The 27,959-nt window shown below is 40.7% G+C and overlaps 1 protein-coding gene across 2 annotated transcripts in view; it reads left to right on the top strand.

Annotated features, from left to right (window-relative positions):
• Positions 1 to 11,706: 11,706 nt before the first annotated feature.
• dhx37 (DEAH (Asp-Glu-Ala-His) box polypeptide 37) overlaps positions 11,707 to 27,959 on the top strand; it is a 38,032-nt gene continuing 21,779 nt past the window's right edge. The window contains exons 1-13 of one of the 2 annotated variants that reach the window (XM_078554105.1): positions 11,707 to 11,811; positions 12,189 to 12,315; positions 14,552 to 14,721; positions 17,806 to 17,918; positions 19,571 to 19,946; positions 20,794 to 20,942; positions 22,774 to 22,866; positions 23,631 to 23,727; positions 24,579 to 24,692; positions 25,538 to 25,639; positions 25,799 to 25,913; positions 26,382 to 26,480; positions 27,864 to 27,931. In XM_078554105.1, coding sequence (XP_078410231.1) covers positions 12,204 to 12,315; positions 14,552 to 14,721; positions 17,806 to 17,918; positions 19,571 to 19,946; positions 20,794 to 20,942; positions 22,774 to 22,866; positions 23,631 to 23,727; positions 24,579 to 24,692; positions 25,538 to 25,639; positions 25,799 to 25,913; positions 26,382 to 26,480; positions 27,864 to 27,931 — 1,608 coding nt within the window. In that variant the 5' untranslated portion in view covers positions 11,707 to 11,811; positions 12,189 to 12,203. Of the gene's footprint in view, positions 11,812 to 12,188; positions 12,316 to 14,551; positions 14,722 to 17,805; positions 17,919 to 19,570; positions 19,947 to 20,793; positions 20,943 to 22,773; positions 22,867 to 23,630; positions 23,728 to 24,578; positions 24,693 to 25,537; positions 25,640 to 25,798; positions 25,914 to 26,381; positions 26,481 to 27,857; positions 27,932 to 27,959 lie in introns of both variants that reach the window. The other variant, XM_078554104.1, reaches the window with a different exon arrangement.

Genomic DNA, 27,959 nt, shown 5'->3' with positions numbered 1-27,959 from the left:
AACAGCACGATCTGATTTTGAACATTTCTCTCGTCAAAATTGAGATACTGTTAATAAGTGGGAGGTAACATAGACAAATTCACAAAAACGAAAAGAACTGTCTGCAGAAACATGCTGCTTGAGTGGAATATTCAGCAAATTCAATTTGTAATATTAAAGCTATAAAAATCATTCCAGTTCAGCAGAATGAATTGGAAATGGAGCATGACTGTTCTAATTCTGCTATTGCACTTCGCCATTATATTTTATCTGGGGAGACAGCTGTAGTGATAACACTGTTAAACAAGGTATTTGCACAATTTCAAAGAAATCTGACACTTAAATATATATGCATACAGATGGAATGGATACTGATGTTATCAAAGTTTGAATGCATCAAACCTTCGGTGCTGCATATTAAGCACAACATGTTTAATAAAATGTAATTGTGGAAGTTTTTTAATTTTTACCTCAAAATTACTTTTATGCCTTCAGACGGCATTCAATGATACAAAAAATACAATGTCAGCCTCTGAGCAGAATTATTTTTTTAAAGTGGAATAAAATACCAGCAAAATGACTTTGGGCCTTAAAAACAAAAAACTACTGCGGATGCTGGAAATCCAAAACAAAAACAGAATTACCTGGAAAAACTCAGCAGGTCTGGCAGCATCGGCGGAGAAGAAAAGAGTTGACTCGAAACGTCAACTCTTTTCTTCTCCGCCGATGCTGCCAGACCTGCTGAGTTTTTCCAGGTAATTCTGGTTTTTGTTTTTGACTTTGGGCCTTGTTGCACATAAAATGTTCCATTCAATTTTTACAGCCTGTTCAGAACTGGCGTAAATTCAGGAAATTTGCGTGAGCTGTACTTTTTCTTGGTGCATGTGGAGGTATGTTAATGAGTGGCAGTGCATTTGGGCAAAATTTTCATAGAATTAGTGCAAAAGATTGAGGAAATTTGGGCATTACTCAACAATAAGTTTAAGTCACTCATACTCAAATTTCCTTGATCAGACCAAGGTGAAGATCAAATGGCTCAGAAGATATTTGATAGGTCACGGGTGGGAGGTTGTGCTTGATGGGGTTTTGCGAGTGGAATGAGGGATGGAACCGAGGGTAGCAGATTCCTGCTCCTCCTGGCCTTGAATGATAAGTTTACAACTTACTTTTTTAGGGCCTTAGTTCTTTCTTGACAGGTTTTACTGAGTATGGTGACATCATAGGAAACCAATTTGCCTGTAGAAAGAGTCTATGTCTGAGTCAATGAGTCGCCTAGGTAAAGGACCTGATAGAGCAACAGTAGGCAGAAATTCAGTGAAAATGGTGCAGTAATGTTTGGGGGTAATTTTTGCTGTGCAGTAGGTTGGCCCTTTCCTGCTGGGTGGGATGGGTTAACATTTCCCCCCCCAAAGAATATGCTTCAAACCAACAACTGTATTTGAATGACATTGGAATGCCATTCTGATGTGCCTGCCTGTCTTTTGCTGCCCTTAATGTTCTCCCCATGTAAATTTAATTTATTTTTCAGGCAACTTTATTACCTAAATATCCACATGAATTATTCATCTCTGGAAAAAAGCCTGAGGAATCTAAATATGAATCTTGTTTGGGTTTCATCCACATCCAAGTATTTACCGTGGGCTATATTACAGTACAAAATAAAGTTGGTATAAATAGACATTTAAACTTACATTTTTTTTTAATGTCACACCAAACACATGGCTTAACCACAACAACAGTCTTTCATCCAAACTGACGCCATAAATGAAGCAATGAAGGATGGCTTTTCTGAGGAACATTGACTAATGGAAACCTTCAGCTGCCTTACAATAAAGGCTGGTATGGCTGCACTGAACATAACTTAAAGGTTTTCTTTAAGAGGTGAAACAGCAGCTGGCATGACTTTGCTGACCAGATTAAAAACCTCTCCTGTCCTCCTGGGGAGCCTGAGTAGAAGTACGACTAATTTCTTCGAAGGCTTTCCCCATAGTTTTTTTACAAAGTTCCTTGCAACGTCCAAGACTCGGAAAGTACAGAATTTATACACAATTGATCAGTTGAATGTGAGAAGCATATTCACTTTGCAAAACATTTATCAGCTTCCAGTGTAGTGGTTACCCGATACCTGTATTAAATTTAGCTTTAAATTTACCAAACTGACAACTGGATCACTTCTTCCTGCGACTAAGCAGTACTGATTTTTCTGCTGTGGAGAGCTTCATGCCTCAATCCAACCATCCAGTGGAATGGGCAGGATCAACTGTGGGTGGACATGGAACAAAGTGTACATTATTTTTTAAAGCTGTAGGCATTATACGAACTCATACTGTATTCAGGGAACAATCTGTTAATAACTTCTACATTCACTGTCTTGTATAACAGTCTAAAACAAAAGAGACAAGCTTAGCGTCCTTTGCTTATCTACAATCCACTGCTAGAACTCCTCCCAAGAAGCCTGTCAATAACTTGGTAAGTGCAGAATTTAGTTATTTGTCTGGGGGTCAGGGTTAAATGCCCCCAATCCCACCTCTGGGAAAATGGCCAGAGGCACGATGTGCCAGCAAATTGACATGGCGGCAGGTGGCACACATCTTTGTGCCCATCCACCTCTGTACCGCTTCTCATATGAGAATGAAAATTCTACCCGAAATCCTTATAAAGTCCAAATCTCTCTAAATCCTCGCTTGCTTTCTAAAATGGAATAAAAATAAAAGCCTGTTGTTTGACAAATGATCCTACTAATTGAGCCAATTTTCCTATTCCCAATGTTCCATGTGAGCTTGTCGAGCTAGGATGACAAAGGATGGTCCAGTACATAGGACTGGGTTTTATGGTGGCATGCCACTGGGCTAAAAACCCACACCAACAGTCAGCAGAACCCAGGGCCGCATCTGCCCGCCCCAGACCTGCTGACCAATCAGAGGACTGGCAGCGTAGCACCACCAGGACGTGTGCCCTCACAATGAGGAAAGTGTGGTTTGAGATGCCGGGGCCAGTGAGCAGGCCCTGGCAAGATGGTTGGTGAGGGCAGGTGCACTGTTGCTGTAGGGGTTGCCATTGCTGCTGATGGGGACCCCTCCTTGTGCCAAAGAGTGCCTGAAAAGAAGGGTTGCCTCACCCTGGAGCCCACTGGGAGGCCACCAGTGTTCATCTGGCAATCTCCCCACGTAGAAGAGGCTCCCCCACCCCGGCTGCTGATTAAATGTCAGCAGAGCTGGAAGAGGCTCTCAATTGCCACTTAGGTGGCTCAATTGGAGTCTGGGCACGATGACCATCTGCCACTTTTCCACTGCTGCCAAAATGGCATGGCGATGGGCATGCCACACCTTCTGTGCCATTTTAAAAGCCCTCCTGCTTCCCAGCCCGTCCCCAAATTGGTGGTAAAATCCTGCCCGTAATGTCAGCTCTCTGCCATGATACATATTCCTACCTGGCAGGGTGTTGGGGGTGGGGGGTAACCTCATTTTAAACAGTCAGGAATGTTTGAATGATTTGTGAGTGCCATTTGGAGCCTGCCTTCCTTTCTCTACCCTTAATGATCTGCCCATGGCTACTGAAATCAATACCCAACAGAACTGGGCATCAGAATTCTGAGGCATTGAGCAGCACAGGAAAGCATCGGTACAGGGCCAAAAGGATAATAGATTTTTGCAGTATTTAGGCTATTGTACCATTCATAAATTTCTTTGCTATCTTTTCCACCTGGCATTTAGGTTATTGTGAGCTCTGTGCCAACAGTTTATATGTTTTTTTGTCTGCAGCACCATTACCTGAAATCAATGGGAATACCCAATGGTTCATCTGGATATCGAAAGAACATTTTCAACTTGTAAATCAGGGATTCACCTTACAGATGCAAATATAGCTAATCTTTCAGCTTGTTTGAAACCATGTTTATATAAGAAAAGATCAAATCTTGCATCCTGAAGCCCATGAATAAAATGAATAAAGGTTTGTTTAAAAAAAAGTGGAGAATTCATCTAAATTTGTAGCTGTTTCATAATTGGTTTGCTGGCAAACATTCAATGTGACTCGTGATTTTATGTTTCCGTCAAATTAATCACCAACAATTGACAATTATTTTAGCCAAGCCACATGTTTTCTTGGCAAATTCATGTTGAGCAGTGCACTTATAGATTTCAGAAGGCTTAAATGATGGCTCATTTATAGCTAATGGAACAATGTAGAACAGATCACCTACAAAACATATCAAAAACCTTTGCCCGCAGAATTTAGCGAATGCAAATTCCTGAAGCCGAGCGATAGCCTCCTCCTTTGCTGAGTTTAAGGTGATTAGTTGCCCACTTAGACTGTGGAAAAGACACTCCTCGTTAATGTGCAGCATTGTTTGTGTCTCTCCACAAGTGCATAAGGGGTTTGTACTGAGGTCCCAGTGGTGGAGGTTGGCTGCACCCTGGCCTGTCCTGAACCTGTTTAGCAAGGACCACTCGCTGTGATAATTCAAAAACTGCCATTTGACAGATGGAATTTGTCACAAGGAACTTGGTGACTTCCCGTACTTCCCGTTCTTTGATCTAAATGATGTCTGCTGACAGACAGATCATGATCAGGAAGGTTGCATCATATGGGGTCCTCACTAGAAAGGAACTTTTCCTCTTAGATTGTATTGTGACTCTAACAGCTTTACAGAGGAGAACTGTTGACTGCAGGTGCATGGGATTCCTCCATCAGACGCAGATTTCAGAAACCAATCACATCAGAGACCCATGAAAATGTTGAAAAGGTCAAAAAGCAAGGTAGAGGGATATAACATACGAACATACATAGAAATTAGGAGCAGGAGTAGGCCACTCAGCCCTTCAAGCCTGCTCCGCCATTCAGTAAGGTCATGGCTGATCTGATTGTAACCACCTGCCCACCCCCGATAACCTTTAAACCATTTGTTAATCAAGAATCTATCCAGCTTCTACCTTATAAATATTCAAAGACCCTGCTTCCACTGCCTTTTGAGGAAGAAAAATTTCTCCTCATCTCTGTCTTAAATGAGTAACCCCCTAGTTCTAGATTCTCCCACAAGAGGAAGCATCCTCTCCACATCCACTCTATCAAGACCCCTCAGGATCTTAAAGGTTTCAATCAAGTCACCTCTAAACTCCAGTGGATACAAGCCTAGCCTGTCCAACCTTTCTTCATAAGACAACCTGCCCGTTCTTGGTATTAGCTTAGTAAACCTTCTCTGAACTGCTTGTCATGCATTTACATCTTTCCTTAAATGAGGAGACCAATACTGGACACACAACTCCAGATATGGTCTCACCAGTGCTGTATACAACTGAAGCATGACCTCCGTACCTTTGTATTCAATTCCCCTCGCAATAAACGGTAACATTCTACTAGCTTTCCTAATTACTTGATTGACATGCATACTAGCCTTTTGTGATTCTTGCACTAGGACGCCCAGATCCCTCTGAATCTCAGAGCTCTGCAATCTCTCACCATTTAGATTATATGCTTCTTTTCCATTCTTCCTGCCAAAATGGACAATTTCACATTTGCCCACATTATACTTCATTTGCCAGATCTTTGTCCATTCACTTAACCTATCTATGTCACTTTGTAGCCTCCTTACATCCTCTTCACAACCTACTTTCCTAACTATCTTTCTGTCCTCAGAAAATTTAGCAACCATTCCTTCGATCCCTTCATCCAAATCATTTATATAAATTGTAAAAAAATTAGGCCCCAGGACAGAATTTTCATAGAATTAGTGCAAAAGATTGAGGAAATTTGGGCATAACATAACAATAAGTTTAAGTCACTCATACTCAAATTTCCTTGATCAGACCAAGGTGAAGATCAGATGGCTCAGAAGCTATTTGATAGGTCACGGGTGGGAGGTTGTGCTTGATGGGGTTTTTCGAGTGGAATGAGGGATGGAACCAACGGTAGCAGATTCCTGCTCCTCCTGGCCTAGAATGATAAGTTTACAACTTACCTTTTCAGGGTCTTAGTTCTTTCTTGACAGGTTTTACTGAGTATGGTGACATCATAGGAAACCAATTTGCCTGTACAAAGAGTCTATGTCTGAGTCAATGAGTTGCCTAGGTAAAGGACCCGATAGAGCAACAGTAGGCAGAAATTCAGTGAAAATGGGGCAGGAGCGTTTGGGGGTAATTTTTGCTGTGCAATAGGTTGGCCCTTTCCTGCTGGGTGGGATAGGTTAACATTTCCCCCCAAAGAATATGCTTCAAACCAACAACTGTATTTGAATGACATTGGAATGCCATTCTGATGTGCCTGCCTGTCTTTTGCTGCCCTTAATGTTCTCCCCATGTAAATTTAATTTATTTTTCAGGCAACTTTATTACCTAAATATCCAAATGAATTATTCATCTCTGGAAAAAAACCTGAGGAATCTAAATATGAATCTTTTTTGGGTTTCATCCACATCCAAGTATTTACCGTGGGCTATATTACAGTACAAAATAAAGTTGGTACAAATAGACATTTAAACTTACATTCTTTTTTAATGTCACACCAAACACATGGCTTAACCACAACAACAGTCTTTCATCCAAACTGACGCCATAAATGAAGCAATGAAGGATGGCTTTTCTGAGGAACATTGACTAATGGAAACCTTCAGCTGCCTTACAATAAAGGCTCATTTATAGCTAATGGAATAATGTAGAACAGATCACCTACAAAACATATCAAAAACCTCTGCCCTCAGAATTTAGCAAATGCAAATTCCTGAAGCCAAGCTCCTCCTTTGCTGAGTTTAAGGTGATTAGTTGCCCACTTAGACTGTGGAAAAGACACTCCTCGGTAATATGCAGCATTGTTTGTGTCTCTCCACAAGTGCATAAGGGGTTTGTACTGAGGTCCCAGTGGTGGAGGTTGGCTGCACAGGGGCCCTGGCCTGTCCTGAACCTGTTTAGCAAGAACCACTCGCTGTGATAATTCAAAAACTGCCATTTGACAGATGGAATTTGTCACAAGGAACTTGTTGGTGACTTCCCGTATTTCCCGTTCTTTGATCCAAACGATGTCTGCTGACAGATCATGATCAGGAAGGTTGCATCATATGGGGTCCTCACTAGAAAGGAACTTTTCCTCTTAGATTGTATTGTGACTCTAACAGCTTTACAGAGGAGAACTGTTGACTGCAGGTGCATGGGATTCCTCCATCAGACGCAGATTTCAGAAACCAATCACATCAGAGACCCATGAAAATGTTGAGAAGGTCAAAAAGCAAGGTAGAGGGATATAACATACGAACATACATAGAAATTAGGAGCAAGAGTCGGCCACTCAGCCCTTCAAGCCTGCTCCGCCATTCAGTAAGGTCATGGCTGATCTGATTGTAACCACCTGCCCACACCCGATAACCTTTCAACCCTTTGTTAATCAAGAATCTATCCAGCTTCTACCTTAAAAATATTCAAAGACCCTGCTTCCACTGTCTTTTGATGAAGAGAGTTCCAAAGACTCCGAGAAAAATTTCTCCTCATCTCTGTCTTAAATGAGTAACCCCCTAGTTCTAGATTCTCCCACAAGAGGAAGCATCCTCTCCACATCCACTCTATCAAGACCCCTCAGGATCTTAAAGGGTTCAATCAAGTCACCTCTAAACTTCAGTGGATACAAGCCTAGCCTGTCCAACCTTTCTTCATAAGACAACCTGCCCGTTCCTGGTATTAGCTTAGTAAACCTTCTCTGAACTGCTTGTCATGCATTTACATCTTTCCTTAAATAAGGAGACCAATACTGTACATACTACTCCAGATATGGTCTCACCAGTGCCGTATATAACTGAAGCATGACCTCCCTACCTTTGTATTCAATTCCCCTCACAATAAACGGTAACATTCTACTAGCTTTCCTAATTACTTGATTGACATGCATACTAGCCTTTTGTGATTCATGCACTAGGACACCCAGATCCCTCTGAATCTCAGAGCTCTGCAATCTCTCACCATTTAGATTATATGCTTCTTTTCCATTCTTCCTGCCAAAATGGACAATTTCACATTTGCCCACATTATACTTCATTTGCCAGATCTTTGTCCACTCACTTAACCTATCTATGTCAGTTTGTAGCCTCCTTACATCCTCTTCACAACCTACTTTCCTAACTATCTTTCTGTCCTCAGAAAATTTAGCAACCATTCCTTCGATCCCTTCATCCAAGTCATTTATATAAATTGTAAAAAAATTAGGCCCCAGCACAGATCCCACGGCACACCACTCATCACATCGCGCCAACCAGAAAAATACCCATTTATGGCTACCCTCTTTCCTGTTAGCTAGCCAATCTTCTATCCATGCCAATATATTACCCCCTACACCATGAGCTTTTATTTTCTGCAATAACCTTTAATGTTGCACTTTATCAAATGCCTTCTGGAATTCTAAGTACAGTAGATCCACTGGCTCCCCTTTGTCCACAGCACATATGACTCCTTCAAAGAACTCCAATAAATTGGTTAAGCATGATTTCCCTTTCATAAAACCTTGTTGACTCTGCCTGATTCCCCAAACTTTTCTAAGTGCCCTGCTATAACATCTTTAATAATGGCTTCTAACATTTTCCCTCTGACAGATGTTAAGCTAACTGGCCTGCAGTTTCTTGCTTTCTGTCTTCTTTCCTTTTGGAATAAAAGAGTTACGTTTTCTCTTTTCCAATGTAATGGAACCCTCTCCAAATCTAGGGAACTTTGGAAAATTAAAACCAACGGATCAACTATTTCACTAGCCACTTCTTTCAAGATGAAGTTCATTAGGACCTGGGGATTTGCCAGCCCGCAGCTCCAGCAGTTTGCTCAATACCACTTCTCTAGTGATTGTAATTTTCCTGAGTTCCTCCCTCCCTTCCATTTCCTGATTTACAACTATTTCTGGGATGTTAGCCGTATCCTGTATAGTGAAAACCAAAGCAAAATACCTGTTCAATTCATCTGCCATCTCCTTACTTCCATTATTAATTCCCAGACTCACTTTCTATAGTATCTACACTCCCTTTATTAACTCAATTCTTATTTAAATATCTATAGAAATTCTTACTATCCATCTTTATATTTCCAGCCAGCTTTCTCTCGGACTCTAATCCCTCCTGATTAATCTTTTTGTCATTCTTTGCTGTTCTTTATATTCTGTCCAATGTTCTGACCATCCACCCATCGAGCATTTCCAGGAACTGTATTCAAGGGTGGAATTTTACAAATCCGTTGCAGCGGGGGCGGGGCCGTAAAATGCGGCGAGCTGTTCAAAACTTCATTGACTTCGGTGGGAATAGAAAATCCCCCGGCAGGAGGGGCCATAAAGTTCCGCCCCAAGTGTGCACTGGAATGAGGTACAGTCTTGTCATACAAAACACTATGGGCTGAATTTTGCTGTCGGCGAGCAGGGGGCGGGGCCTGCTTGTCGACACGTAAAATGACACGGGATGACATCGGGGGGAACTCCCGACGTCATCCCGTCCCATTTAAATTTTCAGGAAGGCGGGGGCACAGCCAAATCAGCTGTGCGCCCGCCGACCTGTAAATATAAAAAACATGAAATCTCGTCCACCGGCGGGATGAGGTTTCATGTAGGCATTTAAAAAGTTTAATAAACTTATAATGTAAATTATGAACATGTCCCATCTCATGTGACATTGTCAAATGAGGGGCACATGTTAGGGAAATTTTTTTTAATTTTCATATTTTTAGAAGTGTGAGCGATCTCCCTGAGGCAGCACTTAGCCTCAGGGAGATGTGCGCTCTTTCGTGCGCATGCATGAAAGAGCGCACTCTCACTTTTGGGGAATCCCCCCTGCCTGCACAGGGAGCGTATAGTGCTTCCCGCCAGGCGTCACGCTGGTTGGGTCTTAATTGGCCCTCCCACGTAAAATGGTGACGGGGCCCGCTTCTCTGGCGGGGATCAGTTCCCCGCCTGCCGGAGATTGGGTCAGGCCCGCCCGCCCGGCAGGCAGAAAATTCTGCCCTATATCTTTTACCCGGCCTGTATTGGCAAAGGAGCAGGGCACATCTTCTGAGGGCTAGAAATTAGTAGCTAATTGCTGTGTACAATTGTGCTATTCTGTATGTGTTGTTACTTAGAAAAAAATGATCATATGTAAAACTTGCAACTAAATTTGGAACATTGACTTGTGCTAGTGTGTCGGTGTTTCTGCCTTAAGGATCAGAACCAACTTAAGTGTGTAACGTATTAACATAATGTTTTCCAACAAAAAATTCTGTTTTGCCACAAATGTGTTTTAGCCACAGGCACAAATTTTAGCTGAAGAATCCTTTCACACATTCACACAATACAGGGTAAAACTAAAACAAAAATAAAAATAAAAATACCTGTAAAAACTCAGCAGGTCTGGCAGCATCTGCGGAGAGGAACACAGTTAACGTTTCGAGTCTGTATGACTCTTCAACAGAACTAAGTAAAAATAGAAGAGAGGTGAAATATAAGCTGATTTAAGGCGGGGGACAAGTAGAGCTGGATAGAGGGCCAGTGATAGGTGGAGATAGCCAAAAGATGTCACAGACAAAAGAACAAAGAGGTGTTGAAGCTGGTGATATTATCTAAGGAATGTGCTAATTAAGGGTAGAACGCAGGACAAGCAAGGTACAGATAGCCCTAGTGGGGGTGGGGTGAAGGAATCGAAATAGGCTAAAAGGTAGAGATAAAACAATGGGTGGAAATACATTTAAAAATAATGGCAATAGGTGCTATTTCCATTATTTTTAAATGTATTTCCATCCATTGTTTTATCTCTACCTTTTAGCCTATTTCGATTCCTTCACCCCACCCCCACTAGGGCTATCTGTACCTTGCTTGTCCTGCTTTCTACCCTTAATTAGCACATTCCTTGGATAATATCACCACCTTCAACACCTCTTTGTTCTTTTGTCTGTGACATCTTTTGGTTATCTCCACCTATCACTGGCCCTCTATCCAGCTCTACTTGTCCCAACCCCCCTCCCCCCCCCCTTTAAACCAGCTTATATTTCACCTCTCTTCTATTTTTACTTAGTTCTGTTGAAGGGTCATTCGGACTCGAAACATTAACTGTGCTCCTTTCTGCAGATGCTGCCAGACCTGCTGAGTTTTTCCAGGTATATTTGTTTTTGTTTTGTTTCCCACTGGTCCCAATTCACAGTTGACACCTATTTCAGCTGGGCTGGTTAGACTGTTTTTTTTTCCCTGGGACATTTTCTTCCTCTCAATATCATTTTAGAGCATTTTCTCAGCTTGCCTTATTCAAGTTGAATACTTGGTCTGAAAAGGAAAGAACTTGCCTTTACATAGCACATATAATAATATTCTCTAAGTACTTTGCATCCAATTAATTATTTTTTTCAACTGCAGTTACTATGAACACATATAGGCAGCTTCACCAATTATTATGGAATCTTAGCAATGTTCCATAAATAGCAAGTAAGATAAAGGACCAGTTAATCTGTTTTTGGTGGTGTTGCTTATGAAGAATGTTGGCACTGAGTTACTGAAATTTTAAATCCAGGAATCTGAAACAGCTCCAGAGTTTCCAGAGGAGGCTGAAAGAAGCTTTGTCTAGTGAAATACGCCCATTTTGTTATTGACAGACTTCTTTAAATTGTACAATTGTGCAAAAACGCCGAAGAAGTCTTTTCACTAAATTTCTTGGGCAGGGCAGACTGCAAATGATTTATTGTTGATGTTGACCCTGCGGCGCCGGAACTCATTCTGCGGCCCCCGATTCCAGCCGGAATCATTTGCAAGGTGCCAGCGGACACTTCCGGTGGGGACATGTGTGCAAAATGATAAAAAGTAGAAGACGTTTGAACGCCGCCTGAGATCGAGGGCGGGTCAATCGGTAATCGAGGAAAGGCTGTGAGTTCGCTCTACAACTGGGCCGAGGGCACTTTTTATGGTTAAACTGATTGCGAGCTTCATCCCTGTAATTGCCCCTACTTCACCCCTCAGTTGTCCCTGTAATTGCTCCTTTGAATGTCTCTTCATCTCTATTTCACCCCTGTGAATGGCCCTATTTCGCTCCTTGCTTTCCCATGTCAATGCCCCTACTTTGCCCCCCAACTTCTCCAATGTTGTCCCCTCCCACCACCACCACGTTGTCCCCCCCCCCCCCCCCCCCCCACCACGTTGTCCCCTGCGAATGCCCCCCACCCTTCCATTTCATCCTCCACTGCCCTGTTAGCCCCCACCACCCCCACTTCTCCAGATATCAGATGTTTGTCTCTCTGTTGCAGGTTGGTAATTTGAGAATGGGTAGACTGCGGAAAAGACACAACTGGAAAGCACGACTTCAAGTCAAGTCTGTGGAAAACTCTTCAGAACAATCCAGCAATGAAGTTAAAGTTAAGATTGAACTGGAAGGTGCGCATAAAAATTACCTTACTCAACCCTATCCTTCACCTGAATGCTTTCAATATGATCTGTAACCTGTGCAAAAAAAAACAGAATTAAATCCCGCTGCCTCAGAAAAATAATTTTAGTTGGTTTGACCCTTATTAATTTGTTGTCTAATATGGTAGGTACATTAAATTCTGGATCCCAAGAATAAGGTAAGCTGGTACATTTCAATATTTGTATCACAGTCTTTACAGTTATATCAATACTGACTGTCTCCAACACTTATTCTAGGATAAACCTAGTATAGCCAATCTCACCGTAGTAAAAGTAACGAGTGTAATCTGACATAGAAGCGTGTAAAATTTATGGCATAGAAGAAGGGTGTTCTGCGATAATTATGAGTGATTTTATGCAGCCGTTCTCCATTTAAGCAGTACTCTGCTCTTTTGTTCTTCCTGCTAAAATGAACAACTTCACATTTTCCCACATTAAACTCCATTTGCCAGATCTTTGCCTACTCACTCAACCTGTCTATATCCATCTGCAACCTCCGCATGTCCTCTTCACAACATACTATCCTGTCTTTGTGTCATCTGCAAATTTAGCTACCATGTCTTCACTAATGGCTTGGATGAAGGGACTGAATGTATGGTAGCTAAATTTGCCAGTGACACCAAGATAGGTAGGAAAATAAGTTGTCAAGCGGAAGTGGAGAGTCTGCAAAGGCAGGTTAATGAGTGGGCAAAATTTGGCAGATGGAGTATAATGTGGGAAATGTGAACTTGCCCACTTTGATAAGAAGCATGGAAAAGCAGTGTACTATTTAAATGGAGAGAGATTGCAGAACTTGGTGGTACAGAGGGATCTGGGTGTCTTGGTACATGAATCCCAAAAAGTTAGTATGCAGGTACAGCAGGTAATTAGGAAGGCAAATTGAATGTTGGCATTTATTGCAAGAGGAATGGAATATAAAAATAGGGAAGTTTTACTGGAGCTGTACAGGGCCTTGGCGAGACCACATCTGGAGTACTGTGAACAGTTTTGGTCTCCTTTTTTGAATAAAAGATATCATTGAGTTAAAAGCAGTTCAGAGAAGGTTCACTCAACTCATTCCTGGGCTGAAGGGTTTATCCTGTGAAGAAAGGCTGGGCCTGTATCCATTGGAGTTTCGTAGAGTGAGAGCTGATCTTATTAAAACATAAGATCCTGAGGAAACTTGATAGGGTAGCACCGGGAGGATGTTTCAACTTGGAGAGTCTAGAACTATGGAAGATAGTTTAAGAACAGGAGGTCTACCTTTTAAGACAGAGATGAGGACAATTTTTTTCTCTCAGAGACCATTAGTATGTGGAATACTCTTCCCCAGAAAGCAGTGGAGGCTGGGTCAATGAGTATATTCAAGGCAGAGTTAGACAGATTTTTGATAGACAAGAATTATGGGAGCAGAGGGGAAAGCAAAGCTGAGACCACAACCAAATCAGCCATGATCTTATTGAACAGTGGAGCAGGCCCGAAGGGCTGAATGGCCTACTCCTGCTCCTAAGTCCTACGTACCATTCAGCCCATCGTGCTTGTGCCTGCTGAAAAAGAGTGATCCAGCCTAATCCCATTCTCCAGTTCTTCGTCCATACTCCAGCAACGTTACAGGACTGCAAATGCACATCCAGGCATTTTTTAAATGCAATGAGAGTTTCTGCCTCTACCACCCTTTCAAGCAGTGAATTCCATACCCCCACCTCTCTGTGGTGCCTACTGGTTATTGACCTCTTTGTTCAGCGAAATAGATTTTCCTATGCACTATACCTAGGCCCTCCATAATATTGTGCACCTCAATTAAATTTCCCTTCAACATTCTCTAAATATCAAGATATGGTTGGGGGAGTTACCACATCATTTGTGTGTGCGTGGCATACACTGAATTTCATTTAATGTTATGGATGAGAAAGTGGAAAAAAACAAGTGGATGATCGAACATCCTTTGCAATTCTTGGCTAAAGCTTCAAGAAGTTAAAAGTAACTTTGTGAACAAAGAATTGTTTTCTAGTGAATGCTAGAAAGATCAGCTGAGAAATCACATGGCGCATCTCTGTTCAAGTAATGAAATAATATGTCTATGCATATTGATGTCTGAGTTACAAGAGATAAGTGTTGTAATTTGTTTTATTTTGCAAATAACCACCGGTTGTTTTCTGTATCTCCATTACTGTCTTGATGTTGAACAAATTTGAATGAAGTTTTAAAATCACTTGCTCTGTTGCAGAGGGAGTCACACTAAAGGGTATTGATGAGAGTAATGCGCTGGTTCTACCAGCAAAAAGGGGAAAAAGAAAACAAGTGATCGAAGATGCTGGAAAATCAAAGCAACCTCTGAGCAAGAAGCAGAGGAAACAGTTGGAAAAAATACTAGAACAAAAAGAAAAGAAAACTCAGGTGAACTATGAAGCTCATTTATAAACACTGATGTATAAAGGCAAAGCCCAGTTTAAATAATGTGTTTTAACACTGGTATAACTTTAAATCTGCACGTTTTTGATTTTTGATGATAGATTGTTTATAATAATGTTTATGGATTCTGAAGGGGCTTGATAGGATGGACGCTGAGAGATTGTTTCGCTGGTTGGGGAATCTAAAACACAGGAGCACAGTCTTGGAATAGGGGCCGATCATTTAGGACTGTGAGCAGAAATTACTTCACTCAAAGGGTTGTCAATCTTTGGAATTCTCTACCTTAGAGGGTTGTGGATGCTCCATCAATGAATACATTTAAAACTGGGATGGACAGATTTTTGATCTCTCAGGGAATCAAAGAATATGAGAAGCGGATAGGAAGGTGGAGTTGAAACCTAAGATCAGCCATGACCATGTTGAATGGCGGAGCAGGCTCGATGGATTGTGGGGTCAACTCCTGCTCCTGCTCCTATTTCTTGTGTCCTTGTGAAACCAGTGCTCATTGAAAATGCTGAGTCTTTGAAAGTGCGCCTAGCTGATTTCGCACCTGCGTATTGCGGATGCCCAATGACTTGCCTGATTTTCATATGTAATATGAATGTCTGGTGGCATTGTGAGGCCTCAAGGCCAACCAAGGCATACGTATTTGCAATAAAAACAGAAAGTGCTGGAAAACCTCAGCACGTCTGGCAGCATCTGTGGCGAGAGAAACAGAGTTAATGTTTTGAGTCCAATATGACTCTTCTTTGAAACTGTTCCAAGTTTTTCCAGCACTTTCTGTTTTTATTTCAGATCTGCAGTATTTTGCTTTTATTATACATATTTGCAAGCCAGACAAAGGGACTAGAATAGTCATCCTTAACAAGCACGACTATATTGACAAAATGCACACTGTTCTTAATGGCGGATCCAAATTTGTATCTGTTGGACCCACTGTCAAGCATAACCGCACACCCCTGTTTGAAAGCAAGCTACAAAAACGTTTGTTAGACTTGCGTAAGAGTAACGAACTGCTTGGCGGGGTATATGATGGGATTCATTCTCATGATTCACTGCGTCCGAGTATGTACGAGGCTGCCTGAGACACACAATAGTGATGTCCCATTTCGCCCTATCTTAGTTCTGACTGGTTCTGTACAACATGAATTGGCCAAATGGTTGAGCGAGTTGCTACAATAGTTCTGAGTGAGTGCTCCACATACATGGTGAAGGATTGTTTCACTCTCGCAAAGATTATGCTCATATCGACAACAATCCTGTGCCTATGTGCTCGTTTGACATTGCGAGCCTATTCACGAATGTGCCGCTTAAGGAAGCTGCAGGCATTTGTGCCATGTCACTATACCATGGCATCTAGATGTGCCTCCATGTTCTGAATCTGCATTCATAGAACATTTGAACTTAGCAACTCATGCAGTTGAATTTAGCTTTAATGACACTATATATGCCCAAATAGATGGTGTTGCCATGGGGTTTCCTCTAGGGCCAGTTCACGCTAATGTTTTCATTGGTTTTCATGAGAAACACATTTTTGATGGAATGGCCCCTAACCTCCTATCCCTTGCATATTTCCAATACGTAGATGATGCGTTGCTATATTTGAATCTGCAACTGCATGTAAAAACTTCCTTACACACTTTAATGCACTTCATCCCGCGCTCAAATTCACCTTAACATGCTAGTTGAGAAGTTTGCTAATAGGTGCTCTATTACTATCTACTGCAAGCTTACATTCACTGGTCAATTTACAAATTGGGATTCCTACAGCTCTCGGCATTGCAAATTGGCCTTATTGGCAATTTTATAAGTAGGGCCCAAGCCATTTGCTCACTGTGCAAGCTTGAAACCAAAATAGGGTGCATCACAGCTATCTTGCGTGATAATGGCTACTTCGCCAACTGTATATCGTGCATACTCACGAATGGGCTTAAGGCCGTCACTTTCAGATCTGAAAAATGCCCAGTCTACCTCAAATTACCCTGGAAGGGTGAAGTATCTGAAAAATTTGAGCAACAGGCAAAGCTAGACATTTCATGCTGCTACTATGCAGTGGCAGCACGAGCAGTGTTTTCCACTAACAGAACACTGACGTCAGGCCAAAAAGGTGTTGTGCTCACCACACAAATGAGTATTGTGGCATATGAGTTTCATTGTCAGTGCAATGCCAGGTACGTGGGCCGTACATCCCAATCGTATCAAACAGCACGCCCCTTCGGCTGTTCGCAATATGCAGAGTATTGTCCGTGCTCAACCAACCTGTGCTTGCAAAACTCAGAACGTAATGTCTAACATTAGATGTGATTCTGCCATTGGGCAGCATTTGCTGAACAACCCTGAGCATGCTTAAGAGTTACACTAACAAAGGCTTGAAGATTTATCAGTCGGGCTCGCAATGTCACTCACTTGCATTATTGAAATTATGTATATTCATATACAGGGACCTGTCCTCTGCAGGAAAAAGGAATATGTGCAGACATTGCACCTGTTTTAAATAATCAAAAGCATGGGTGACAATAGGCCCCTGGTGTATTCACCATGGCAATGCCTTGACCAATCAGAGCCGACTTGGCAATTAATCAGCACCCTTTTTCTCGTGCAGTCTAAATTCTTGTTCTGTTTGAAATTTGGCATCCTTGCGTCTACGCTGATGAACACAAGGCAAAAGGATTTGACAGCATGTCTATTTTTTTCAGCAATAGTCAAGTTCTGTACTACTATTTGTAGTACAGAAGTGACTATTTGTAAGATTATTGGAAATGGACCCTAATTGCGCTTTGGCACAGACTAGAATTTTGTAGAAATTCAGCCCCAAAGTTCTATTTAAAAAAAACTCTTATACTAACTGTCCAATAACATAGGTTTTTCTAAAATGGTAGAATATTTATCTTTATAATAAAGCACTCAATGCAAAAATAACATTAAAGAAACCTCTTGCTGATAGTAAAAAGAGATGGTGAGGTAGAGTACAAAAGGTAACAAGGTTTTACCTGTCTTGCTTAATAAAATGTCCATGTTTTGTGTTGCTGTAAACCAATTAAATGATTTTTTCCCCATTTTCTATCATAGAGAAAAGATATTCTGAATAAATTGGCAGAATGCCAGGTCTCAGATTCCGAGATGAAGCTTTTCTACACCACCTCAAAAATAGGCACTGGAAAACGCTTGTACCAGCCTAAACTGTATGTCATTTTCTTATCTTTCATCAAGAAAACTATTTGGTGTATTAGTGTCCCATGGTTACAATGTGCACTTAATGCTTTACAGTCACCTCAAGTTCACTATAGAAAGATTCTGATTGTTGTAAAGCTGGAGATTATTGTTCATCTACGTCATGCTTCGTATAGAATATATTTAAATTTCCAAAAATAATTTTGTATTTATTAATTTGTAAACTTAAATTACAACCTGTTGTCAAACTTCTGCTAGCATTTCTTGGTGAATGTTTCAATTGTGATTCAGAGAATTAAAGACCCAGAGTTTCTGAACCCCTGAACAGAATCCCTATTTCCAACACAGATCAGACAAGAAGTTGCCCACTTATTTTCCTATGATTTTCCGGGCCCGTCTTCCGATGGAGGGTCCTTCCAAACTCATGCAGTGCAGTAATCCTCACAGGAAGCAACAGGGAGAATTGTGGTAAAAGTCATGCCCCCTTTTTATGGCACTAGTTGCTGTATTGCGATACGTAGAGAGTTTGAATGTCCCAAAACCATTTTGAGAACTTATGGAGAGAATGTAAGTGTACAAGATAAGTGGGTGAGGCGATAGGGTGGCAGGTGAGTGAGGGGCCGAAGGTTGGGGGTAGTCAGGTTCGGGGATAGTCTGGTTGTCGGGTGGGGGTAGTTGGAGGGTCAGGAGGTAGTTGGGTTGGAGGGGTGGCCAGGGAGTTAGTTGGGTTGGTGGGGTGGTCATCAGGGGGATCGGGGTGAGCTGGAGGGTCTGGGTGGGATAGTCAGAGGGTCCTGTGGGGAATCGGGGTTGTGGGGGGGGGTTGAGGTGGTCCAGTGAAGAATCTGAGAGAACAGTAGTATAGTTACCCAGGAGTTAGAAGTGGTTTTAATTATTCTAACATTTCCTGGGTAGCTATTCAGGTTAGTAAGCCGGAATCATTCGAAGTCGCTGACTTTAAATTGGAGTTTTGGAGGGTTCCAGGCGTAGGATAATTGCTGATTGGAAGTCCAAACTTCCAGGGCAGTTTCCGTGTATTCAGTGCGTCAGGACTTCCAAGTGGGTATCTCTGGGGAACGACTATCCGATGATTGGAAGTTTTTGGCCATAGTGTTTTATGGAACTTCCAAGTTGAGAGATGGTAGCTATAAAGAAACTGGCAAAAGCAGCATTTGTCATATGCACCATGTTCTGAGATGACAAGAGTGTTCATCCAGCTCGTCCTCACAACACTGAATGCCATTTACTTTTGACAAACTATTTGTACCTTGGTGTTATCAAAGGTTAGCTTGAGTGTCTGTTGTGATTGAAGCATTTTTATTTTGAAGATGAAAGTGGAAACAGTAGAGACCTAAGCACATTCATCCTACATGGGAGGTGGCTATTTTAGTTAAGGAAAAATATTTCAATTTTCATTTTCCCTTGAACTACTTTTTGGCCAAGATAATTCACAGGTGCTCTAAAATCAATGCCTATCCTGCAGCATGTGATGGATATCATATTTTCAGTTGTTGAACAGTGTTCCAGGCATGAAGGGTGCCTGAATAACTTGGTGACAGTTTATCAGTTTTACATTTTCCTTTACTCTTGGAAAGTGTTGTATTAATTAGTATTCAGTATTCACTTTTTGATTTGATAGGCTTGTCACCATTTTATATTTTAGGCCTGAGCAGGAGGTTAACAGTGTGTGCACAATCAGCAGTGTTAGCGGGGCCAATAGGAAAAGACACAGAAGAAACTCTGAGGTTGTGGAAGAAGCACCAGGGTCTGAAACTAGCACATCTTCAGACAGTTCGGATGAGGAAGAACAAGTGGACGATGCAGAGAGTATGAAAAGTGACAGCACACGGTTAAGTGCAGGAGATAGGAATGTCAACAACAATGAACAAATTCAAAACTCCTCAAGCAGTGCAGAGGCAACGACTGAGAAACCATCAGCATTGGTGTCTATTAATAAGAAAACCAATCAAAACCTGATACAGCAGACTTCCTCAGAACCTGCCATTTTCATTCCAGTGGACAGAAGCCCAAAAATTCAGGTGCTCATTTGTGGTAAACTGTAAAAAATGTTATTTTCATTTAAAGTTTAAATTAGGTCTCTTTTTGGGGTTATCAGTTAACATTGACTTCTGTCAGTATTCTCAAAATACAATTCTCATGTTATTGTAATTTCCCTATGATCAGTACCATACTGTGGATGGTAGAAATCTTGTCATGCACCATCTTGTGTACATACAAATTACAGATTGGTTGTTAATGACTGAACTAATATGGGAACAACACAAACTCTACTAGTTATGGAGGAGATGGTACAACTTTTGGATTCCCTGATATTTATGACAGTGGAAATATAACACATTGGTCAGAATGTTGTTTGTTTTTTTTAATGCTATTTGCCTTTGTTCCAGTGTTAAGTATTTCCACAGTAATTTCTAACCTTGATATTGCTGTGAGTATCAAATGGAATTGCATGAAGTAAATTGTTTGAAAAAAGAGGGATTTACAGTAGTATGTTGTTTGCTCTTGATATCCTCAATGCCAACTTGCAATCTTGTTAACATTTTAACATTGCCTATGCCATGAACATAGCTAGATTTGAATGAACCCCTCCAGGCAGTCTGACCTGAAACATTTGGCTCCAAATTACAAAGCTACAAATTTGTTCCTGGAGTTTTTGTCTATCAGTGAACTTCAACAACCCTTGATACAAGTCACCTGAGTTGGGTCATCAATGGAGAGGGGTGCAATGGAAAAAGTCCATTTATTAAAAATATTTCAGCAGATTCATTCCTACCCCTGTTTATGTTAATCCAGTAGCGCTTTTATTAGCAGTTTATAATTGTGTCTATTAACCATCTTGAAAGGAGATGTTCTCTATTCTTCCAGGAAGCTCGTCTGCAGTTACCAATTCTAGCTGAAGAGCAAATTGTCATGGAGGCCATTAAACATAACCCTGTGGTAGTTGTTTGCGGTGAGACAGGCAGTGGTAAAACTACACAGGTGCCCCAGTTTCTCTATGAAGCTGGATATGCCAGGTATAATACATATGCTCAAAAATGGAATATCTACATGCCAATATGTCTAAAATGTATTCGGTGGTTTTAAGAAAACACATTTAGCATAGAGTATTTGGAAATTGTGTTTTTCCCATTTTGAATACTGATTGAAAACATTTAGTTTCTGTACAATCATCAAATTTTACACTGCAAACCCCATACAATAGAAATTTATAGGAAATTCTTTTAGTTGAGTGTCTGTCCCCCTAATAAAGTATTTTTAATTATTCACCGGATAGGTGTCACTGGCAAGATTAGCATTTATCTTTGGCTGACCTTGAAAAGGTGTTAATAAGTTGTTTTTTTGAATACTATTGAGTTGGTTTGCTACACCATTTCAGAGGGCAATTAACAGCCAATCATATTGCTGAGGATTTAGAGTCACATCTAGGCGAGAAGAGATAAGGAACGCAGATTTCCTTCTCGAAAGGGTCCCACGACTGATACTAGCTTTTTATTCCAGATTTATTTAATTAAATTTTCCCCAGCTGCCATAGTGAGATTTGAATTTATGGGCAGAATTTTACATCCCGCAGCAGGCATCACGAGAGATGACGCCAGGTGAGCGTCCCGACGTAATTGCACACTCGCGTAATGTTTCGCTCAGCAGCACGCACAAAGTCGGAAGTGCACTCGCTGACAAGAGGGCAATTAAGCCCATTATTGGTGCAATTGCCACCAATTTTTCGTAGCCCGCCAACCTTACGGTTGGTGGATGGACAAATCAGCCAGGCGGCTTTTACATTTTTCATCAAACCTCATCCAAGGGTGGGATGAAATAAAATAAAAATAAATATCTGGACAGCATTTTTATGAGGTATATTTTCAGGTGCTTGATTGTGATGCATGGACATTTTTTTGCAGCTTTTAAAACCTTTATTTCATCATTTGAATGTCTGCAGCTCCCTGAGGCAGCTGCCTGTCTTCAGGGAGCTCTCTCGCAGGGCTCATTCTCGCCTGCGGTGACATCATCGCCCACCCTCTTCCCGCCCCCACCCTGGCAGCACTAAGCTTTGCAGCATGCGTTTCATGCTGGCTGGCCATTAATTGTCCAGCCAGTGTGAAATCGCAGTTGGGGGCCAATCACGGTCGGCAGTCTGTTTCCCGGCCACTCCCGGGCCTGCCGATCGCACGTGCCCACCAGAGGTAAAATTCAGGCCTATGTCTCTGGATCATTAGTCCATGTGTCTGGGTTCACTAGTCCTATAACATAAAACCATTGTGCTACTGTATCCCTCTATATTACAGCATTCAATATGGGAGTTTACCTACAAATGCTGGAGTGGGTGAGATTCTATTACCCATTCTTTTTGTATCAGCTCAATGGACATTCTTTCAAATGAAATTATTTTCATGTAAAGGAATTCTTCAGGCACATGATTAGTTAGATTAGTGCATTATTCCTGGTACAATTTACCATCACATGACACTAACAAGACGTCATATTTTGTTCAGCTTATGACTGAGTATCAATAAAATAGCTCTCTTACTTGTTTCTATTGCTGTTTTTAATATGGTTTAGGCTGTTCAGGATGTTTTGCCTTTATTCAAAAGCCCTCTGGTTTTATGATTACCCATAATAAGGATTAAAGTAATGAGATAGGTCTTGAGTTTGAATCAACCCAGCCCCCTCCCCTTTCAGAGATAAAACCTCATTCTGTGGTGCAAACTTTGAGCAGTCAGAATGTTTAGTTACTGAATTCAATCCGTGGTTATCCCTAATTATTTCTTAGAAAAACATTATCTAAAGTGTGAAAATATTTCGCTCTAAGCATCAAACCATAAACATCTCTCTGGTCATTGTCCACAGTGGCAACGGAATCATTGGCATAACGGAGCCCAGGCGGGTAGCAGCTATAAGCATGTCCCAGCGAGTTGCAATGGAAATGAATCTTTCACACAGGTAAAAATGTTTCGTAATGTGATCTGAAATATGTTAGTTCTTAAAAACCTAATGGGGTTAGGTGGAGTGGGGGGCTGGTGTCAACTAGTCCAACAGTGTTCAAGAGTTTGCCTTATTGAACCACATAAATGCATATGAAGGAGCTTTTGAAACATATATGAAGTTTAAATTCATCCTTGCATTAATCTGAACATATCTCAAGTTGCTGATGCTAACAAACCTTGTTGTGCTGATTTGGGGTCTTATCCATCATTGAAGTAACAATACCAAACAAAAGAATCCTTTTGCAAACCTTCAGGTCCACAGAGTTCAATTAAACAAGCCAGCATATATGGCTTTTGAGCCCTTATCCATAAGCAACCATGACTATAAAATAGCATCAGGATACTGATTGTTTATCCATCGTAACCCTGTAGCGTTTAAACTTTCCTGCTGGTAGAATTACTTTTCAAAAGGTAAATTTTAGCCATTTTTAAAACTGGAAATCCAAATTATGTTCCCTGTAGCAATCACACGTACCTCTTTTATACAGGCACAGACCATTTCCCTTGGCTTTTGCTAGGCTCGGTGTCATGCTAGTTGCTAAGCTATATGCAAGAGTGGTATAGGTATAACTAACCTAATTTTTGTTTCCGATTTCTCCCCATCAGTTGTTTTTATCTAATATGCACATACTTAGATTTTTCAGTGAGGGTCATCTGTCGACAATTAGCTGATACTGTTGGGCACTATAGTAACACTGGCTATTTAACTTGTGTCTGTAGGGTGGTTTCATATCAAATACGATATGAAGGAAATATAACTGAAGACACAAAAATAAAGTTTATGACAGATGGTGTGCTTCTAAAAGAAGTACAGAAGGTGAGTTGGGTTTCTTTATCAAATGTATGTTGAGTTTGAAAAGTAATTGATTGCTGAGAACTGATTACATTTTATGAACTATTTTCCATCATTTTTTTCTGTAACTATGACAAAAGCATTGCTAGCTTTAATATGACAGAATGACCTCAGGACACGTGCAAATATCAGAGCAGATGATCCTAGTTGTCTGTACTCTGCTATCAATACAAAACCCCTGGTTCACTTATGAGTTTGACTGCAGACAAGAGCTGTTCATGCATTGGACGGATAGTGTGAAGTTGTTTGCATACACGCTGTTGTGATAGACAGAAAACTGTGGATCACACACAGCCATGCATAATACAATTAAGTTACATTCAATGCATGTTTTAATATTTTGCTGAAGTTTGCAAAAGCACATTGTACTCAATAACGCCCAATAAAGAGACACCCCCCGCCCCCCCAACCCGAGAAATGTTTTTAAAAAGGCAGCCTGAGTTACAGAAATCCATTAATAATGATGCTCTAGTGTAGTGCTACACTCTCTAAGGCTGTACTACAAGCTATGAAAAATCAATAAGTAAACAGCTATGTGAACTCATAGAATTACAGGAGTAAGCTACACATTAAAGTTCCCAAGATTTTGCTAACTTGCTAATGGTTGGCTGATTTTCAGTTACACCGTATTGTGTTGTTTGGCAATTAAATGGTGAAGGTGTACTGTATATCACAAATTGTTGAATAACTGGAAATCATAGTATATAGTCAAGACTGGACTTTAGTTACTCATCAGTTTTGTTGACCTTCCTGTGACCGTGTTGGCTACAGTTAACTTGAAATTGTTTTCTGAAATATGTTTTTCAATCTCCCAGGATTTTTTACTCACAAAGTACAAAGTGATTATTATAGATGAAGCTCATGAGCGAAGTGTGTATACAGACATCCTGATTGGTCTGCTATCTCGTATTGTTCCTTTGCGAGAGAAGGTAAATAGGATTGCTGCCTGCTATTAGCCTTTTATTTAGATATGGTTAAATGTAATTGCCAATAGTGACATTTTCGATTCACTGAACTTCCAAAATAAATCAATACACCAGTTGAGATATTTCAGGGAAGAATAATGAGTCATTGAGCTGGTTACAACTTTAACAAGCCAAAGAACAAGAGAGAGAGGTTCACCATGCTGCGCAATATAATGCTACAGCTTAGTTAGCATTTACCATTCATTCCAAACTCCCCATTGCATGTTACCGATCTCAGCTGTAATAACGAGGCAGAAAGCAAATACCAGGCACTTCCCTACATGAAGGCAAATATAATTGGCGTAAGGTATCTACCCAAACCAGAAGAATCGAAAGCAAAGACTTGAAAATAAAACCCTTATTCCTGTTAGCTGTCAAAATGGTTTCTGGCATCGCAAACTACAAAAGTGGAGATACGAAAACACCTTTTTTAATACACCTCTGTGATAAATGCAGCTGTAAGGTAGGAAGGTGAGGAGTCTTCTGGTGATGAAAAATAATAGATACTGGATGTAATATTTTGGATATAAAACTGCAGGATGATATTCTGCCTGAATATATAGTTTACATTAACATTTATTTCAGAGAATGGTGTTGAGGGACCCCGTGTGCTTTATAATGGGTTAAAATATTCAAAGATCTAGCATTGGAGAAATTTTACTAAATAAAATGGATACATTCCACGTAACTCTAATTTTGATATTGGCTTTATCAGCATAGTATTAAATTTCCAAAGTAGGTACTTTGCACTTGTAATAATTTGCCTGTTATGGAATGTACCCAGCAAGTATTTTCCTTTTACCCAACAGAAAGGACAGCCAATGAAACTGATTATAATGTCTGCCACCTTACGTGTGGAGGATTTCACAGCAAACAAGAGACTCTTTCCAACTCCTCCCCCTGTTGTTAAGGTAACCTCACTGTGTTAATGTACAGCAGACAAGTTCACTTTGGAATGTCATTTTAAGAAGTATCTTGTAAGAAAATATTAAATTATGCACACCTGAGAGCCTTACTTCCATCTGTTCAAACTGAGTACACCCTAATAGTTCCTCTGATAATTCTTTAAGGTGGATGCCAGACAGTTTCCTGTCATTGTTCACTTTAACAAGCGTACTCCACTTGATGACTATGCAGGAGAGACTTTTAGGAAAGTTGGCAAAATCCATCGAATGTTACCTCCAGGTAAGAAAATTATCATCATTACCTTTCTTTCCTTTCTAACATAACTGCTTTCCATTGTAATTGAATTCAAACACCAAGGTGGAATTATTTTTTTGCAGAGGATAGCTAGAATTCTCCACATCTTGGGCTATTTGTCTGCAAATTGTGCTCAGCCTGTTAACACCCAAATAAACTCATAAGTTTGCCATTTAAAACACTTCTACCTAAAAGTTGATTTGGCCATTCAAAATTTTATACATTGTTTCAGTCAATTGTAAAAATTTCTCATTTTGTCAACACTCGGAAAATGTAATTGCACAGGATTTGACCCCAAGCATTAGATTAAAACATCTTTTATGGTTTGGACTTGTCCAATTGGAACTAAATTTCTATTGACTTTTTTTCCCAAAATCATATGTTGTTACTTAAACATTTAGATACATTCTTCTGGAGTTTAATTTTGATTTGTGATTATTTATTTCCCAATAGGAGGTATCTTAGTGTTTCTGACAGGACAGGCTGAGGTACATTCTATGTGTAGAAGGTTGAGAAGAGCCTTTCCCTACAGACCTAACAGCAATGTAAAAGGTAAATACTTTACACTGCAGTGCTCAAACATCATTACTTTTAAATGCCATTGCACATTTTTTGTCAAATGTGTGCAACCCAACTATTGGTTTGAGATTGAGGTTGAAGACCATTCTTGAAGGAGCCTATAACTGTTTAATTGAGATGCATCAATATGAACGCCTCTGTTAGCTATTGGGCAACATGCTCTGGGTAGCACAAAAGCTAAATCTGGCATTAGTGTAAATGGATGGTACTCTTAAACCTGTGAAATGTCATCAGCCTAATTATATGATACTGTCACGTTTTAAAATTCTCATCCTTGTTTTCAAGCCCCTCCATAGCCTTGCCTCTCCCGATTTCTGTTATCTCTTCCAGCCCCACAACCCTCCCAAGATATCTGGACTCATCTACTTCTGACCTTGGGGCATCTCCAATTTTAATTGCTCCGCCATTGGAGGCCATGTCTTCAACTGCCTAGGTCCCAAGCTCTGGAATTTGTGACAGAATCCTAAATGTTTTTGTAAAGGACATTTTCACAATTTTACTACAAATAAATTAAGGAAATATTCCACAGATGGGTTCCATCTCATTGTCAAAAACGTCAGTGATGTCTCAGTTTGGACCACTCCTATCAAATTGTGGTGCTCTCCCTGTTTAAGTGAGTCATCTGTTGACTGTTTCAGTTGGCTTTGCCAAATTCTAACCAGTAGATTTGACTCTACAGCAGTGCTTCCCAAACCTTTTGCCTCTATGACCCTATTTTAATGCTTGAAAATTGTTGCACCCACAGAGTGAGGGTTGGTGGGGATGGGAGGGTGGCAGCCAATGGTCTTGTCCACAAATGTTTTGAAGACTCTGGGGCTTCAGATGGCAGAATCATGCGTACATGTGTAATGGAGCCTTGGCGCCAATCCCAGGGCAATCCCACCAGAGTCTCCAACAGTGACTATTGGTGCCTTAGAGCTCACAACCCCAAAATGTTTGTTGCGTGAGCCCAATGGAGGACGTGACCCACAGTTTGGGAACCCTTCAGCTACATCAAAGCTCTTAAGGTTTCAATTTGCAAAGAGCCCAACCGCCTTTCCTAAAATGGTAGTCTCTTTGTCAGGCCTTCTTGTTCTGAACAGTTGTAAGTATTTGACTTTTTCATAAGCATTTTGAGATGTTAAGTGCTTGTAATTGTTGACTAGGCTAGATTCTAAAGTGATTATATGTAAACTTAAAAGAAAATGAACGGTTACAGTGGTGCTAGAATTTGGAGTATAAAGACAGTTGTCAACCAAGCATGAGTGGTCTGCAGAATCTAATGATGTTGGAAATTAAACATGAGAACTACTACAGCTCAACAATAGAATCCCAGTTGTTTTTTCATGCTGTTGTTTGTTTTTTTTCAAATTATAGAAACTGATGCTACCACAGATGATTCGGTTGAAGCGATCAAGAAGTTTAAAAAGGCCAAACCTAAATCTGTACGTGTTCTGGTATTTTGTTTCACAC

The sequence above is a fragment of the Cetorhinus maximus genome, chromosome 12 (genome assembly GCF_964194155.1).
Source record: "Cetorhinus maximus chromosome 12, sCetMax3.hap1.1, whole genome shotgun sequence".
Classification (NCBI taxonomy): domain Eukaryota; kingdom Metazoa; phylum Chordata; class Chondrichthyes; order Lamniformes; family Cetorhinidae; genus Cetorhinus; species Cetorhinus maximus.
Note: the sequence above shows the minus strand (reverse complement) of the source record. Positions and strands in the feature narration are given on the sequence as shown.